Here is an 18156-nt window from a genome sequence, read left to right on the forward strand (position 1 = left end):
AATTTTATATATATATATAAATAATATAGTTGGGTTATGTAAAATGGGACGTGTTTCATTATATTTGTTTGGCTTATTTGGTAGTAAACGAATTTTATAATGGCATAATTTCAAATTCTAGCCCTGCGACTATAAAATAGCGGTATTCTACCTTACACCATAAAATTATAAGGTATGGTAGAGTGGGGGGAGATGGGACACCTTTACACCTTTTTTAAACAATTACCGAGAAAAAAAAACACAAAAAGGACAAGAAAATAGAATAAAAAATGTCCTATCTTTTCCACCCCTATATATAGTAGGGCAGGGGGAGATGGAACACCTTTAGCACAAAATGTCAAAATATCCTGATGATGTTTTAAACAATTAACAACGGTCTATGGGAGTCGGAAGGATAATGTTTGATATTTTTTAAATGTTTATTTGTTTACTACCAAATGGGGCGAGAAAATAGAATGAAAAGGTGTTCCATCTTTCCCCACCCTACTATATATATTTCAGTGCAACAAAATAAAGAAACAATGCAACTTACGTAAAGCTTCTGCGGACGCTATTGCGAAAACAAGCAACACCCCGACTTTCCACAAGTCAACCATTCTATGTTTTCCTTTCAAGCAGCAGGAATGTGCTTTAAATACTACTGCACGCTTAAAGCCTGTATAGAATGCAATTGCTTCACCGTAAATTTGCAAAATGAAATTATACATCATAGCACGCGATTTAAGTATATGTTTTAACCGGAAACAGCGGCCAGGGCGAACTGGCGACATTGAGTAAAGAAACCATATTCCTACATGCGTCAGTGATGCTCGCATGTGTGTTTTACTTTGAGTCGTATGTTTTATCAAACAAATGTTAAGAAAAAATGAAGCAACACTGTTTTTATTGGTCGTGGTATAACGCAACTCAGCAGTTGCTCAGATTAAGTTGAAAGGAACAAATATTTACATTCATTCTTAATTACGTGTCAAGACGGTTCCACAAATATTGTCGAAGCCTACCTCAAAGCACACTCGATGAAAGAATGCACATTAATATGTCCAAATCAGAAATGAAACTGCGAAACCCGCTGCAGGTCTGAACGTTACGTGGTAAAATTAAAACCACTCGTTTAACCAATTTTTAATTTTTTATCTTATATAGTGATCCTATCACTGCGCTTTGGGGAATCATGAAATCTAAAGCATATATTTCCCCGTCAGCATATGACTGTTGTATTTTAATCACGATATGTTGCGGTTTTATAGTCAGCCATTTCGTCGCCATTGTTTGCCATGCGATCTGTATACGCTACGTAACATATTGAGCGCTGAAAAAGTCAAAAAAATGAATTTTGCTAAAAAAGTGTTACATATATAAATGTACAGTTAACAAGTACAGCAAAAGACGAAGTGTATTTATTTTGCCTACACAGTAGGGTGGGAGAAGATGGGACACCATTTCATCAATTTTTCTTGTCCCAGACCATGGTATTTGTTTAAATTTCGACCAGAATATTTAGATGTCATGTGCCGAGGTGTCCCATATTCCCCGACCCTTGCACCATATTATATGTTCAAAACGTTTAGGTATGTGTTATTGCCGCTGTAGGTTAACTGCGGACCGTACATGTTGTATTCGATTTTGCTTCCCTGCCATTTCTTTGTAAATCAGTAAATATAATATAGCAGAGTAAAATAGGAAACAAAACCAGGAAACTACAAAACTTTTCAAGGGAATAACTGCGACGTATATACATGAACGTTTTTCGACAACACAAACTCCTGCGTACAAGTAAACAAGTTGGGTGCTCACTATATTACATCGCAAAACTATATATGGCCATTTGTCTATCTGTTCTCGAACAATTTGTATTGGATTCCAACAGCTTTTTCGGATGCTTTTATAGACAATGTACATTAAGACATAATATGTACAAGTTACGATAGAAAAAATACTCCGAACAAGTAAGTTTATACTTTAACAATTATGAATGATTGAATGTAACTTTATCCCCGCGTGGCCGGAAAACGACAGTCGTTATAACAAGAGTGTTCTGTTTCATACACCTTGTGCCAGCTTGCGAGTTATACCATGTATGTTACTTTGTGGGTAATTTTTTTATTATGTTTGACTGATAACTTCGACAACCCATTAATTACCACTGGATTAGAGCAATTGCCGTTAAGTGTCTTGCTCAAGGACAAATACGCCCACAATGGTATAGCAGCGACGAGCCTTGAATCCATTCCTTCTGGGTTAAAGGCAGACGCGCTAAACACTTTGCCACGGCGTCGGTTAATCATACTGCATTAGTTTATGGTTTAAGAATCATACTGACAAATTTAAAAGGGCCGTTTAGCCCTTTATATCTTATAGCTGAATATGGGTCAGCATGCAAGTTGATTTGGTAAGGGTCTTCGCCATTGTATTCCCACCAAGAAGTATTACCATTTGCAGCGTAACCGCTTGGAGAGTCCCTGTCGTATGTTCGAAATTTTCCCTCACTGTAAGCGGAAAGCAAATCCGGTGCGGTAGAGTCTAAAACACGTGTAACATTCCAATATTACATAAGTGTAACTATGGCCGCATGAATAAATGTAACTTCTTTATTCTAGCGTGGTTGGCAACGACAGTCCTTATAACACGCAAGCTGTGTTTCTTACACTTGGTGCACACGATTTTCCAGAGTTATCTGCCATTAAGATAGAAAAAAATACATTTTTCTAAACCATACACTATTTCCCACCTCCAGTTGTATTGTATCCGCTCAAATTTATTATGAAATCACTTCCCATCAATCGAAAGTTGCTGTTTAAAAAAATAACTTTAAGAATGAATAAGTGTAACTTTTAGGTGGCGTGACGGGAAATAGAGTTTTCTCTTTTGTTTCACACAATTAATGCCCGCGATTACGACCTACAAACACGTAGCCTAAAGAACCTTATTTATTTTTTTGGTTCATGTTATGTGGCTGACAAAGTATTGATTAGTTATTGAAAATAATTTTTTTATATGATGGAATGTGTATTGATATATACCTGCAGTGGGGGAAGATGGGACACGTTTTCAGTTTATTTTCTCGTCCCATATTGGTATTAAACACAGAAAATTTAAAAAATTATAAAACTGTATCCTCACGGCTTTCATAGATCGTTGTTAATTATTTAAAACAGGATCAGAACGTTTATATATTATGTGCTAAAGGTGTCCCATCTTACCCCACCCCGCTACATGAATAAAACGCGAGGGTAAAATATATACCTGTACGAAGCGTATTTTAGTTCGTAATCTCTTGTGATCACAACCACGTAAAGCGTTGGAGGATCTACAACTGCTGTAAAGCTGGCCGCAACATTCATTCCTATAGAACAGTAATATAGTTTATTATGAAAAAAATCATGGACACCAAATTTAAATTTGTAAATGTGGTATACAGTTATAATTATGTACTGCGGAGATGGATGGGACCGCTTTAGTACATATTATCCCATATTTCCGAATCGTTTTAACAATAATTATCGCCGCTTTTTTAAAGTCATTATGGGGTAGTTCTGTAAATATTACATAATTCTGTTTACTATCAAAATGTGATGATGAAGGCGAATGAAACGCGTCCCTCCTTACTCTAACCTACCCACCTGACATGAATTCTTTATCTGAATCTCCGAATTTATTTTGGTAATCGGACCATGGACGCTTAAATCGAACAGAGCCGTCGTATCGCCGTAGAATAGGCTGTATCGAAAATAAAAACGATATGAAAACGAGGACAAGTAATATTATAGGAAATGTCTTACATAGACATATCTGCTTTGTGTTATCTCTTTGTAAAAGTCACAGTATATAAGCTCGGCACATTTCATCTTATTGATGACACTGGTTTTACGTTCGAACTGCGCTTGTTTAAGCTTTGGTGGGCAGAGAAACCGTGTACCTGTTTACAAGTTAAATTAACAACATACAGAAAAAGTGGCATTAAAAAATAGCCTATATAATGTATATATTTTTTATTGAATAACAGCGTAAAAGCATATACCGTATATATAGATTCTTTATAGAAGAACACACGTATATGCTGACATATCGCGTCCTCTTGGCTTAGGCTATATACCTCTATGCTTTCGGGGCAAACATGAATAAAAGTAACTTATTTTTAATCTTACGTGGCGGGGCAACGACAGTCGTTATCACACGGGTGTTCGGTTTTATACACTTAGTGCCCACTTGCACGTTACCACATATACCTTTGTGCGTGATTACTTTTTGGGCTTTTTCTACTTTTTAATATATAAGGTTAGCAACTTAGAGAACCCATAAGTGACAACTCTGTTAAAGCAACTGTCAATACATGCCTAAGAAAAAACAACAAAATGGTAGCATTGTTGAGTCTCGAACTTCACATTACCTTCAAGGGCTGCCCAGCTAACTACCATATGGCCATCAAGAATGTTCAAGTCATGGCGCGTCACATTAACTTGAAATCCCCAGGCAAAGGTATTTAAAACTTCAATGCTGAAAAGATTAGAATGACCGGTCGTGGATAGAACGGTGGCAGTTACACAGTACGGGTGTTCTGTTCTGCATAGCGTTGGCGTAAACGGTATCTCATGCACAAGATGCGGCGATCCATTGCCCTGGTATATCGTGTAGTTCCCTTGTATAACTTTAACTAAAAAGACATGCACACGTTAGGCTATGTATGGACAATGCGCCCTATATAAAGAGGTTCCCATTGTATGGACCTATACACGCGTATAAAATATTGAAATGTAAAATAGATACCACATATCATTCGATATTTCCGATTCAGGGCACTTTTAGAGTCGTAAAAGGTATATAATCTGTCAATATTCTCTGAGTACCATTAAATAGATAAAATTAAATTAAAAAAATAACATGAACCGCAATACCCTACGCCTAATGCAGAAATATGTATAATGTACTTACCTATCACTGCTGCAGGGGTTGATAAAAAGAACAAAAGGCAAAATACCTTTATTAAAGATATAGAATTATACGGTACCATGTTGTACTATTCTTATCTTACTATAATGCTGTATCTTTAAGCTTTAGAGCAACAAAACAGAGCATAGGCGTCACCATTAACTTGAAAATATAATATTTTCCTGCGTTATTCTTAGTACGTCGTTTTACACAAAGTTAAACGTAGGCCGACAAAATTTACGTAACTTCATCTTTCTGCTAAAACGCACTTGTATACACAAATGTCTAACTGGATTAGATGTCACAGAAGGTTCATTAGGATTGGAAAAACTTCTGCGACTTTACCTGCATGCATAACTACTCATCTCAAAGTGAAGTATGTCGTTATATAACTTAAATGTAACTTACTTTATCCTCGTGTGGCTGGAAAACGATGTAGTCGTTATATTACGGTTGTTTAGTTTCATACACCCCGTGCCAGCTTACGAGCTACCACGCATGTAACTTAGTATGTGATGGTTTCTTTTGTTTGTTTTTTTTATATATGGCTGACGATTTGGACAACCAATTAGTGACCACTGGGTTGAAGCAATTGCCGTTAAGTGTCTTGCTTAAGGACACATACGCCCACAAAGGTTTTATCATATCTTGTCAAAACTTATCCTGTCAAAGCAGACATTTAACAACACCCAATATACTATAAAGATTTAAAATAGAAAATCTACGTATTCGATATACATTTCATACAAATACACTCTCTGAAATAACAAAGTACAAAAATAAAAGCAACATATTAAGCCTCAGAAATCACTGGTCCGCTGACTTTTGGTTTGTTTGGATTATTGTCAATCAGCCATTCAGCAAGCCACATCTGTTAAAAAGGAAAAACAAAAGAAAGAATGTAACATATTTGTCATAATTTGGTAAGGCAACGACAGTCGCCATAAAACGTATGTCCTGTTTTATACACCACGTCCTCACTTACGAGTTATCACATACGCAATTTGGTGAGCTGATAATTTAGAACCCATAAAGGACCAAAAGGTGAAGCATTTGATGCTCAGTAGCTTCACAATACACTCACAATAGTAGTAACGTCCAGCCCAGACGTCGTAACTTCTAGGCTAGAAACGACGCGGTAACTACTGTACCACAGGGTGCCGGAAATAAATAAAACACTAAAATTTCTGTTATTGTAAGTGGAAACTAGATATTTTAATTTGTTATTTGTAAAAACTAGAAAAACATGTCAAAATACATTTCTTTATCCAATTATTAAATAAAAAGTTTGATTGGGCATTTTTAAATTGTAGGTTAATTACATATACTGAATTTATTTAAAAAAAAGACAGAACTGCATTAGTTTCCATATATTTATTATATGTAGTAGGGTGGGAGAAGACAGGACACCTTTAGCACATAATATCCAAATAACCTGATCGTATTTTTAACACTTAACAACAGTCTGTTGGAGTCGTTAGGATACCGTTTTATAAAGCTTTGAATGTTTATTGTCTTCTACTAAATGGGACAACAAAATAGAACGAAAATATGTCCCAGCTTCCCCACCCTACTCTTATTTGCTGGACCTAATGTGGCCAGCCTTTTTGTCAGTCACTACTTTGGTGCATTTTGCATGGTTATATGGTTATAAGCAATTATTACCACAGGGTCTCCGGGCTTCTCTTTACAAAGTTGTGTCAATCCTTTTAACATTGTTGGATTTACTTCTTTCGCAAGATAATCTTTAGTTGCTTGTCCAACTGCTATTGGCTCAACAATGCCTACAAATCAGGAAAAAAAAAAAACCTTTTATAACTAGTGTAGTTTGAAGTGGTGTTTTGTAAAATGACATAATGTTTTATACTCCAGATCGACCAGATGACACCCATATTCTGTTCTATATGAGTTCAGGCCTCAGGGGATATACAATTTTTGCCAGAGTTGGTATATTACATAACACCCAGGCTAATTTTATATGTTTAAAACTATAAAAACCCATTTACCGACTTTCAAGTTATGATGTGTGTAACTTAGTAGGTGATTGTTTTTCTGTATTTTTAGTATGATTGGCAATTTTGACAACCCTTAAGGAACCAATGTTACTTATTGGGAGCAATTGCAATTAAGTGTCTTGCACAAGGACCCATATGACTATCAGTGCCAAGCATTGAACTCGGTATCCTTCGTTTATGTTGGGAGCAACTAAGAATAGAACACTAAGGTACTGTGATAATAAAAAGGCTGCTTACTGTCATGAAACATAAATCGAATTTCTCGTTCTGCAGAATGAAAGCTGTCACTGCCATGGACTGCATTCCTGGTTTGGTCTTTACCATAAGTGTCACGCAGGCAACCAGGGTGTGTTTCTCTGGCCTGCAATTATGAATGAATGAAGTTTATTTCGTCTCTTCGGTCACGATAACGAAGAACAAGAGAGTTGACAAAAGCAAAAAGACGGGTAGTAACGGTAAAACAACAGTTGTTAAAACATGTTTATTAATAGAAGAAGAAAGATATAATGTTTTGAATAAAAGGTGTGACCGTTACACGATACACCCATCATGAGATAATTAGGCCATGTTTGTGTATTGAAACATAAACAAAGAATATAGATCTTTTGCTTGCAAAGTTGTAGTCACGCGCGTCAATTTCCTAAACATCTGGAATATGCGGAACTTACTTGCTCATTGACTAGGATATCATATGTGTTACTGGATATGTGCGGCGCAATGCCATATACACATTTTTCGCCGTGAATGCGCATCAGAAACTTGGCACTGTTTTTCTTACAGTTTTATGTAAAATACATATCATTTTGATTCATATTTACAGCGTTTTCCTCAGCCAAGCAGCAGGTTTATTATGAAATGCTATAGTATCATAACATATATAGCCGCAAAACTTTTTAGAATTCAGGGTAGGTAGGAATAGTTAAATGTGCAACAAGTTTAATGCCAATGTTTAAAGACTAATGTCAAGTAGAAACTTTTGGGGTAGACACGCCTGTCACCTTAGGTTTGGCATCTATGATAACCTATAAGGCAAAAACTATTATACATATTTTGAAAGTAGTGAAACTGGGGATGCACATTACAGAATTTCGAATCCGTGAGATTCGAATCCTTTTGTATTCGAATCTAATTACGGGATTCGGTATTCTGTTTAATGACGTCATCACACGTCATCTTATAAACTATATTAACAATTTTTAAAACTTATTAATTTTGAAAAAAAAAATTTGTGTTTGTGGGACTTTCGAAGGTAAACGTTTCCCAACGTCTTTTCATAGCCTGCTATACGTTTTGTGACGCAAAAACTACCCAATAGTACAATTTTTAATCATTTTACAGCTCATGATCCAACAAGGCTACTATGAAAGAGTCAATAAACTGACTGAGGTGGCTAAGATTATTTTTTTCCTATGAATTTAAGGAGATTCGAAATTCTAGATTCGAAATAAAGTATTCTAGGATATCCTAGAATACCTAATTATTCTGTAATGTGCATCCCTAAGTGAAACCTATTTCACTGTTTTAAAAAGTAAAATAAACTATTAAGAAGTATATGGGAGCATCCAGTGGGTTTCAAACCCTGGTTGCCATTAGATTTGGTTAGGCTGTTCTGTGGTTCTCTTTTTATTAAAGTTAAACTGTTGTTGGAGTTTTGAAATAACTAGGCCTACTATGCGTTTGTCAGGCCACACCAAAAATTCATAATTTTATGAGTAAAACCACCTACCTTGAATGGGTTGGTCGGCCCAATAAGCTCCCTCCATGAAGCAATAGCTTTATTCTTAGCAAGAACAAACACAGTGATAGGTGCACTGCTCATGTAAGCAACTAAACTTGGGAAAAACATCTTTCCGTAATGTTCCACGTAAAAGTCACTTGCTTGTTCAGGAGAGAGATGAACTTTACGTTTCTGTAATATTTTAGAATTAATATGATGATGCTGGCACAGTGAATATCGAGCATTCCCGTAGTTCAGACGATAAACGTTTAAGTTTTCTCGCTACTTAGGTACCCCTATATTATCAAGCTGTTGAAATATACGGTGCCAGTGAAGAATCTTCCCCCCCCCGCACCTTATTTGCTAACCACTAACCCATAGGTTAGGGGTTAGTGGTTATAGGGGTTAGTAGTTAGTGGTTATAGGGGTTAGTGGTTAGCAAATAAGGGGGGGGAAGACTCTTCACTAGCAACAAATATAATACCTGAAGGATGGTGAATCCATTTCTCAAAATGATGTCTTCTATTTCAACTACTTTATCCATGGCATCTGGTTTGACGATCCCCAGTGTACGTTCTGTGTATATTTGTGGTGGATTCATCCTTGATTCTATGCTTTCTTCTGTTTCAACGTCGTCAATGCTCGAGCTACCACCGCTAATGCTGCTGTAATGTTATTTTATAAAAATAATGTGACCAATTGTTATAAATTCGGTATAAGGTAAATCTTTGGAAAAAGTCTATACAAATATGTGAAATAAAAAGTATGTTTGTTTTATTGCATACCACACAGTGTTAGAAACTTTTATTAAAAATTAGAGAAAACGTTAACTTAAAAATCAAGTTTTTCTTTCCTAAACGATGAATATTTATAAAGTTTCTCCGGTTGCTATGCTTATCAATATTCCACCACATGCGGCGGTGTTATATATTTTATTTTTTACTGGGAAAAACGTTTATCTTCATAACATTTAAAACAGACGTAAAACATATAGTTTCAGATATTGTTAGCTCCGCGTTTAAATTTATATTTGGTTCTGTTCATAGCATGAATAGATGCACAATATAAAAAATTAAGCGTGGTATGCAGAAAGTATAATCAAGACTGAAAGTTAACTTCAAAAAATAGGCTAAGTTTATTCACATTTTAATCCAAGCATTGATTGAATGCACCGATTAGAAAACTAGAAACTTGGAATTGGCATCACGGTGGTATAACATATATCAGAGGACTCTGACATATATAATATAGTGGGGCGGGGTAAGATGGGCCATCTTTAGCACACAGTATCTAAATATCCTTAACGTTTTTTAAACAGTTAACAACGATCTATGTGAGTCGTTAGGGTAGCCTACAGGTTTATAATTATTTGAATGTTCTTTGTTTATTACCAAATGGGACGCGAAAGTCCCATCTTCCCCACTATATACTATATGTTAAGCCGTTAGGGTATAAGATGATACATGGTTTCATTCCCTTAGTTCGTTTCATTTGGTAGTATACACAACGAATATTTAAAGAATTATAGCCTAAAACTGTATTCTCATAACTCACGTTGTTCTTTGTTAAAATGTGATTAGAAAATATAGGATACATTTGTGATAAATAAATGTATACCAGCTTATACCTCACAGTAACAATATGCATTTCGTGGCTTCTTTACCTGCTTAGATCACTTGGTGGGCGGTCAGAATCCTGCGGATCTTGATGTAAAATATCGTCATCATCATTATCCATTAGAATAGGTGACATATTACTGCTGGTTGGTTTTATCGTAACAAGAAGTTTAACTGAACGCTGAAACCTGTATAGCAAAGCATTTTAAATCATATTTTTGTCGGTGGTTCTTTATAGGAACGCACTAACAGTAACCTCAGTTTTAACCCAACAAACTTATGGGTCTGTTAAAAAATCTGTTATCGAAAAACGTTGGAACGAAGAAGATAAAGACGGTTTCCTTTGTTCGTCTGTATCATTTCGTTGTCAAGCGTAATTCGAGACCGTATCGGGTTAACATAATTGAAACATCAAACGCTTAATTGTTTCTTCTCATGTATAGTTTCGGGGCATTGTTTGGTTAAAACTATTATTATAAATGGTTAAGAACTGTTGTAGGGTGGGGGAAGACGGGACACCTTTAGCACATAATATACAAAAATATGCTGGTCGTCTATACGAGTCGTGAGGATACGGTTTTATAATTATTTGAATGTTCTTTGTTTACGAGCAAATGTGACAAGAAAATATAATGCACAGGTGTCCCATCTTTCCCCAACCTACTACATGATTCAAACTGTGGATATATTTAGGAAACATTTTTCAGGATTTCGGCCTTGGCAACATTTTTTTAGCGTGGCTTACTTCGCAAAACACACATCTCCTATTTTAATATATAGTGTCCAATGTTTAGTAGGCTGTCTATGACATTACATATGCGAGGAAATAAGTTTCATTCACTTTTATCGTTTCGTTTGGTAGTAAAGAATAATAAGAATTAAGCTGTGTATAGGATATTATGGGCCAACGACAGTCATTTGTCCGGCGCGACTGCTTCGAACTTGGAACGGAATAACAGAAATATGGAAACAACAATTTTCAATGAATTCTCATTTTATTTCGGTCAGAAAAAGAAGCCGAGAATCTTTCCACCGGTGTGTTTCCTTCGTGCTTCTTCATGATCCATAATACCACAACTGGTGGTAAGGACAATGTAACTGTGAAAATAGGGTTGTTATTAAAGTGAAGTTAAGATATTCAATGTGTTATCATGGTTAATTTCAGCAGACAAATATGAAAAAATCGGACATTTTTTAAGATATTAAAGTTTGGCACAAACTGTAAGCCTTATTAGCATCAACAAAAAACTATATTAACTGCAATAAACCAAACTACATTAACTTCAGTTATCAAATATTGCCTGAATGCCTGTGTTTAACATTAGTTTGTGGACAAGAAACAAAATTAAACTGTTGGGTTTTGCAGAACAAGTGGTAAAAACTGAATTTGTTCGATCAGATTGCAATGTTATCTTTCATATTATTCAGAGAGATTCCACGCATAAAACATCATATCGAACAAACATGAGTGATACTGATAACTAATCATTAATCAATGACGCTATGTTGCAGTTTTAATAAATGGTATGAAAAATAAAATTAAGACAAAGATACACTTTTATTAAAACTTAACTAAATTAAACCAAGGAACCCAAACTAAAATAACATAAATTTAAAATAGATTATAATATTAATAGCTATGTATAAATGGTTTCACTAATATAACGTTTCAGTAGCTAATATGACCACAGTAGATACACCATAAAATAAGACACCAAATCAGCCTTATTAAATTTTTTTGCTTACCCAAACTGTCTTGATGGCAAAAGGTTGGTGGTCCATTTTTCCAAATCACGAATAGCAACATCAAATCGTGGAGAAATGACACCACATTTGTTTAACCGACCGTTAAGCTCAACAACGATCTTTCCAGCTCTATGGTCATCAACAATGGTAAATTCGTTAATGTAACCTGTTAAAAAAAATCAAAACTTAGGTTTTAAGTTTATATAATCATTCACTTCAAAAACTAGTACAAATTTAGTCTAGAGAACATGCTAAATGGCTAACTTTTTACAAAACCTTTCACACTTCGGTTTTTCTATACACATTTTATCCACTGTTAATTATTGAAAGCACTTCAAACAAATATATAGCCTACTGCCTACATAACCAAAATTTGTAAAAGAATCTACACACTGACCAACACGTAAGTCCCAGATAAAAAATTAACTGACAAATTATTAGATCAGTGTACATTTCTTAGAGTTGACAGACTGAATCGAATGTGATTTAGGTTGCTTTTATAACTCATTAATGCAATTAAAAGAGTATTACCAGTAGCAAGTGAAGTTTGTTACTATGACGTAATAAAGTTACTTATATTACGTAATGCAAGCAAATTACAGTGATTTATCATTTTTTTGAAGCTTTATTATTTGATATATAAGTGCAAGAATTTTACCCAAAAAAATTATACACCCGTTTTAACTGTTATCATTGGGGCCAAAGAAACAATCTAAGAGCAAAATTATTATTTAGTGGCCACGAACTGCAGGATGACAACGGCATATATAGGAATTTACAAAAGGCAGAAAAGGGTAACGAACTCTATTTTTAATGCGATTGGTAAACACTAGATCCAGTCTGCAAAGTATGGCAGTTCCTGACGAGATCTCGCGCGTGCAAGACGGTTATTTTTCACGTTTGCGCGTGCTATCATTAAAAATCTGCATGCAAAGCATATACATTTTCAAGCCACGTTAGGAAATCTTACTTAATTTAATACGTATTTTTTTCTTTGTTTAATTAATTGGCGTGCGTAGGACAAATTGTGGCGTGCATAACCGAAAGTCTGTAAAAAAATCGCGCGTGCACCTGCCATACTCTGCAGTCTGGCTGATCACTCACCGTGTTTCATCATAACTGTCAGAAACTTGACGACGACCTTTGAACAGGGTCGAAGCAGGACTTGACGCTTGCCACGCTTTTCAGCATTGCACAGGCACTTGAGGGCATCAGCGAGCACGTTCATGCGCACCATGGTGGCTGTGTGTTATGAACCTGAATTTATAATATAATTAATGATTTATTGATATAAGCACATAACGCATGCAATAAGTGCAACTAAAGAGTCCACACAATCATATTCTAATCTCTAACAAATTGCTTTCTTATATTTTTGCTGTCGACACACAATTATTTTACACTGTAAAGTCTGGTACCCTGTGTGATACAGGTTAGCAGTTTGCCTTCTCAACTATTACATACATTAATTTAAATTTATCCTTGTTACTATGAAACTGAAAGTTGCTTCATATTTATGAAACTATATACAGACCATTTTCTGATTATAAACTAACTTTAAAACTGCACTGGTAGCCAAAAGACTGGTCTATAAATAGCCCACCAAAATCAAATGTTCGTAAGAGTGTCTGATCAGAATGCAAGGTTTTCATTTCAGATTAAAATCAGAGAGATTCCACGCATAAAACATCATTTCAGACACCAAACTTTCGATGTGCGACTTTGCTAGACTTGCTAATTGCTAATTGCTAACATAGTTTTTTTTTATTTAAATATTCTAATTAAACTGCCTATGTCATGTTATGGACAAGAATAAACTATTTGTTAACTTTGTGAAACAGAGCCAGACCTTTCTAATCGAATTTCAATAGAATAGTAGCAATTGAGAATTCGACATGTCGCTTTGTTTTAGATTAAACTACTTACCCAAATGACATAACTTTCAGTTTATACTGACTTTTGAACATCACATACTTCCTTACCTTGCTCTATAATCTAAATATTAACTGATATCTTCATAATCTTGATCAAAACGGATGAAAACAGCCAACTCACCTTACCAGTTCGAAAAAGAACCAGACGTGATCCAAATCAACTACACGTTGGGCACGCCCTCTAGTGTTAGCTTTGCAAACATTTGGGGTGGCTTGAAACTACGATTATTTACACTCGTCTTATTTGCTAAGCAAAACTATAATGTACTTTTTTGAGTTCTTATATAATAAGTAAATTATAAATTTAAAAGGATGTAATCAATCAATTTGTTTTTATATGCAAAAATGCGTGAGAGCACGCTGTTTTTGCATTCCGATGGCCCTGCTTGTGGAGCTAGGGTTTCTTCGACGCAGGTTTAGTTGTAATGAACAAGCGACTGAAACGTCAATAACATGATTAATCTTCTCTACCTAATGATTCTGTACAGATGTATTGACGATATAGTTCTGTGGGGAAAGATGGGACATTGTTAGCATCTCAATCCCCCATTATAGATATAGCGTCGCGCATCTGAATAAAGGCATTATAGACCAGTCAGCTGATGGCGATAAGCAGCCAGCCAAAAAGTGTAATGAAATGGTAGCCAAAAAGTGTAATGAAAGGTAGGGTGGGGTAAGATAGGACACCTTTTCATTCTATTTTCTCGTTCCGTTAAGTAGTAAACAAAGCACATTAAAAGAATTATAAAACTGTATCCTCATGACTCCCATACACCATTGTTAATTGTTTAAAATACGATCAGAACATTAGGATATTATGTGCTAAAGGTGTCCCATCTTTCCCCACCCTACTATGTTATTTAGTTCACAGTTTTAGGCACACAGAAGCTCAACATCTTTTCTCTAAGAGTATGTTTGGTATGTAGATAGACACAGCCAATACACGCTATAGTGTTCTGTGCACGGACCAGTTGACTACAATAAATGTGGAATAAACCGGAACGCGTTATTGGATAAATGAAAAGAAATTCGAGGAGAACAGGCAGCCTGCAGGTTTTGAATTGCAGAGCGGCATTGTATTTTGGAATCATTTTGCATTACACGCTGCGTTGTACGGCGCCTTTACACGGCAGGTTTGTTGAAAGATGAAACAAAACCAATAATGACGATGCACGGTATACTGGTCGCCTTGGCAACATGTCCCAATATTTACCGATGCTCCCTAAAAGTAAATTTTCGCTCGCATTGTTCAGGTTTGTAAACAATTTTCGCCAAAGATCCTCAGTAGAACCAAAAATAATATTTTACAGTTTTCTTTGCAGTTTTCTGTAAATATTGATTTAAAAAATAACAAAAGTGGTCGCACCTTGTAATCGATTTAAGCCAAAACGGATGGCAAAGCAGAAACATATGTAAAATAATGAAATGTCCACATTATGTTGTTTTTTAAAGTATAGTAGGATGGGGTAAGATGGGACACCTTTACATTCTTTTTTCTCGTCCTATGTGTTAGTAAACAAAGAATATTCAAAGAAATATAAAACCATATCCTCACGACTCCCATAGACCGTTGTTAATTGTTTAAAACACGATCAGGATATTTGGATATTATGTGCTAAAGGTGTCCCATCTTTCCCCACCCTACTGTATAACACATTGGCTCAAACATGTTCAATAAACTTGAAGATCCAAACAATAAATAGTACGGTATAGAAATAACTTAAAGCGCTGTTGTTAGATTATATGTCAAATTTTACATAGTCATCGAGTTTAATAAATACGATTATAAGTTTTTAAAGCGTGATAATATAAAAAATCGGAATGACTTTACAAAAATGTAATTAATCTTTATTTGGATATAAAAGGACCGTGTACTTCGAAACGCACAAAATTAGTATCGTCTAGTCATGACAAGGACCATGCTTGTCAAATTACAAGCTCCTTTCGGAGCTATTATCCGTTATATCTGTTATATATATAGTGAGCGCCACTACGGCGAAATAGGGATGATAAAAGTCATCACGCAAATCCTTAGCCGGTAACAGAATCTGTATCATGATTGAAATTATCTTCAATAAGATATGTTTGATATTCGATACAAGTCACGCAAATAAAACTTAACATATAGGGTGGAAAAGACGGGACACCTTTAGCACATAATATCCAATTATCCTGATTGTGTTTTAAACAGATAACAACGGACCATGAGAGTCGTGAGGATAGGTATTTTTTCACCTTTGAATGTTCTTTATTTACTACCATATGGAACGAGAAAATAGATCGAAAAGGTGTCCCATCTCCCCCCACTCTACTATATGGTATGATGGGTTAAGATGGGACATCTTTAGCTTCTAATACTAATGCATTCTGATCGTGTTTTAAACAATAAATAACGGTTTATAGGACTCGTGAGCAAACATGCGTTTAATTCTTTGAATTTTCTTTGTTTAACGGCAAATGGGATAAAAAATAGAAAGAAAAAATTGTCTTATATTTCCCAACCTAAACCATATGTTCACAATGGCAATATTTTCATCATTTAATATATAGAGATTATTAGGCAGTTGTCGATTTGTCATTCCTGCTGCATTATAAATAAATTATACAACGTGTATGAGATGAATCAATGTATACGTACGGCTTCCTTTCGTTCTGGGTTATTGGTAGGTAAAATTTCTGCACAATCATGGCGCTACTCTTAATTCTTAATGTCCGAGCTGTGCGTCACTCGAGAGTCGTGACCAGCCAGCGTTTTAATATTAGCAGTTTAGCGTCGTTTCAGGACACACCTTACTATATACATAGCTGAGTTATAAAAATATTTTTCGCAAGGATAAATGCGTCGCATGCGGAAGGCCGAGGGCGATTTTGTAGAAGGGTTGCTATTATAGTGACAGAACGGTATGCAGTGCTTTGGTGCTGCTGTCATGCGTCGGTTTAACGTTTGAAGGTACATAGCATCACGATTTGTCAAAATATAAGGAACCCGCTAGGTCTAGGTGGATCACATTTATGGAAACCATCGGTGTATAATTGAGAGTCGGCTATGCAGAGCAGTGAAAGTAGCTGAGAAGAATATAAGTTTTTATTGGTCCAAAATGTTGGTATTGTGTTGATGATATCGAAATTACCTTCCTCTGTAACAACAAACTCATTATAATTATTTGTGACGTTAACGTGCTTAAGGAAAGAACAATATTTTGACTTCCTAAAGTTTATTTGAGATATAGTTTTCGGATTAGGTGTACGTCACTCGCTATGTGCGCTGTAGTATATATAGTTGTACATTATATATATATATATACAAGCAGGTGTCAGCTAATGTGCGCAAAAATAATTTTCGTATTACGACAGTTTTCTCAAATAAACGAATGCAGATTGAGCTGCGTCGCGAAAGTTTCAAAAGTTGTAAAACATTCCTTTTTTGCTTCGGTTCATTTGGGTTTTCTGCCATTTGACCGAGAAGGGGAGTTCGTCCTATAATAACGAAGCGTAACCAGCAAGTGCATAAAACGTGCGTTTTTTTTTATTAAAATGTTAAGGTCCGTCGACGTCGCTTGTCTAAGGGTTATATAATCCATCGCAATGAAAGAACTGTAATTTAAATAAAACAGCTGTTTTACTTCCAGAACAAATGTAATAATTCAGTTAGTAAAAGTAATAAGCTGTTTTCGTTCAAAGTAGCAAAAACGTGTTTTAAAAAAACACGCCCGTTCGTTTTTTTGTTTATGCTTTATTATGCAAAGCAACGCGGTACAGCGAACAGCTTTAAAATTCGCCCATCAATTGCTTATGTTACTCGGAATACTAGCTATCATTTTTTCAATGTACTCAAATTATTTTCATCAATTTAATAGTACAATTCCGTTACCATATTTAAAGCGTGTGTTTCTGGCTATCATATTGTCAATATACGCAGAATTTATAGGTCAATAATACAATTCCTTTACCTTTCTAGAAGAAATATGTAACGGCACATAAGTACGTTTACTTTAGACGCAGTCGTATATGCTTCGGTCGAGCAAAGCCATTTATTTCATTGCATTCGGTGACGCATAACCAGACTTGTACATATCCCCACATCACTATTACACTGCATAATGTTTCTCCGCATTACTTGGAACTGAAACGTGAATAGGCGTGAGCTCATCGTTGATATCATTTGCATCAATGCGTATAAGACGAGACAGTGCGCTTGAAAT

The 18156-nt window shown here is 35.4% G+C and overlaps 3 protein-coding genes across 4 annotated transcripts; all 3 read right to left on the reverse strand.

The window, feature by feature from the left end:
* Window positions 1-943: 943 nt before the first annotated feature.
* LOC149733711 (uncharacterized) lies at window positions 944-5478 on the reverse strand. The gene is made up of 7 exons (XM_089882068.1): window positions 4930-5478; window positions 4388-4651; window positions 3780-3916; window positions 3621-3717; window positions 3244-3343; window positions 2729-2790; window positions 944-2520 (listed from the first exon to the last, which is right to left on the reverse strand). The coding sequence occupies exons 1-7, from the start codon at window positions 5006-5008 to the stop codon at window positions 2297-2299; spliced, it is 963 nt and encodes a 320-aa protein (XP_089738194.1). The 5' UTR covers window positions 5009-5478; the 3' UTR covers window positions 944-2296.
* Window positions 5479-5619: 141 nt separating this feature from the next.
* LOC149733712 (nucleoside diphosphate kinase 5-like) lies at window positions 5620-10518 on the reverse strand. The gene is made up of 6 exons (XM_089882069.1): window positions 10322-10518; window positions 9143-9323; window positions 8668-8850; window positions 7179-7302; window positions 6592-6710; window positions 5620-5797 (listed from the first exon to the last, which is right to left on the reverse strand). Exons 1-6 carry the CDS (start codon window positions 10408-10410, stop codon window positions 5720-5722), a joined length of 774 nt encoding a protein of 257 aa, XP_089738195.1. The 5' UTR covers window positions 10411-10518; the 3' UTR covers window positions 5620-5719.
* A 732-nt stretch (window positions 10519-11250) lies between these two features.
* Window positions 11251-14228, reverse strand: LOC149733713 (small ribosomal subunit protein uS8). 2 transcript variants are annotated; one of them, XM_089882070.1, is made up of 4 exons: window positions 14076-14228; window positions 13125-13277; window positions 12021-12186; window positions 11251-11372 (listed from the first exon to the last, which is right to left on the reverse strand). In XM_089882070.1, exons 2-4 carry the CDS (start codon window positions 13255-13257, stop codon window positions 11279-11281), a joined length of 393 nt encoding a protein of 130 aa, XP_089738196.1. In that variant the 5' UTR covers window positions 13258-13277; window positions 14076-14228; the 3' UTR covers window positions 11251-11278. The 2 variants fall into 2 exon arrangements, with proteins under 2 accessions (XP_089738196.1, XP_089738197.1); XM_089882071.1 differs by lacking the exon at window positions 14076-14228 and adding an exon at window positions 14003-14070.
* Window positions 14229-18156: the final 3928 nt, after the last annotated feature.

This window comes from Ciona robusta, chromosome 7 (assembly GCF_009617815.1).
Source record: "Ciona robusta chromosome 7, ASM961781v2".
Taxonomy (NCBI): domain Eukaryota; kingdom Metazoa; phylum Chordata; class Ascidiacea; order Phlebobranchia; family Cionidae; genus Ciona; species Ciona robusta.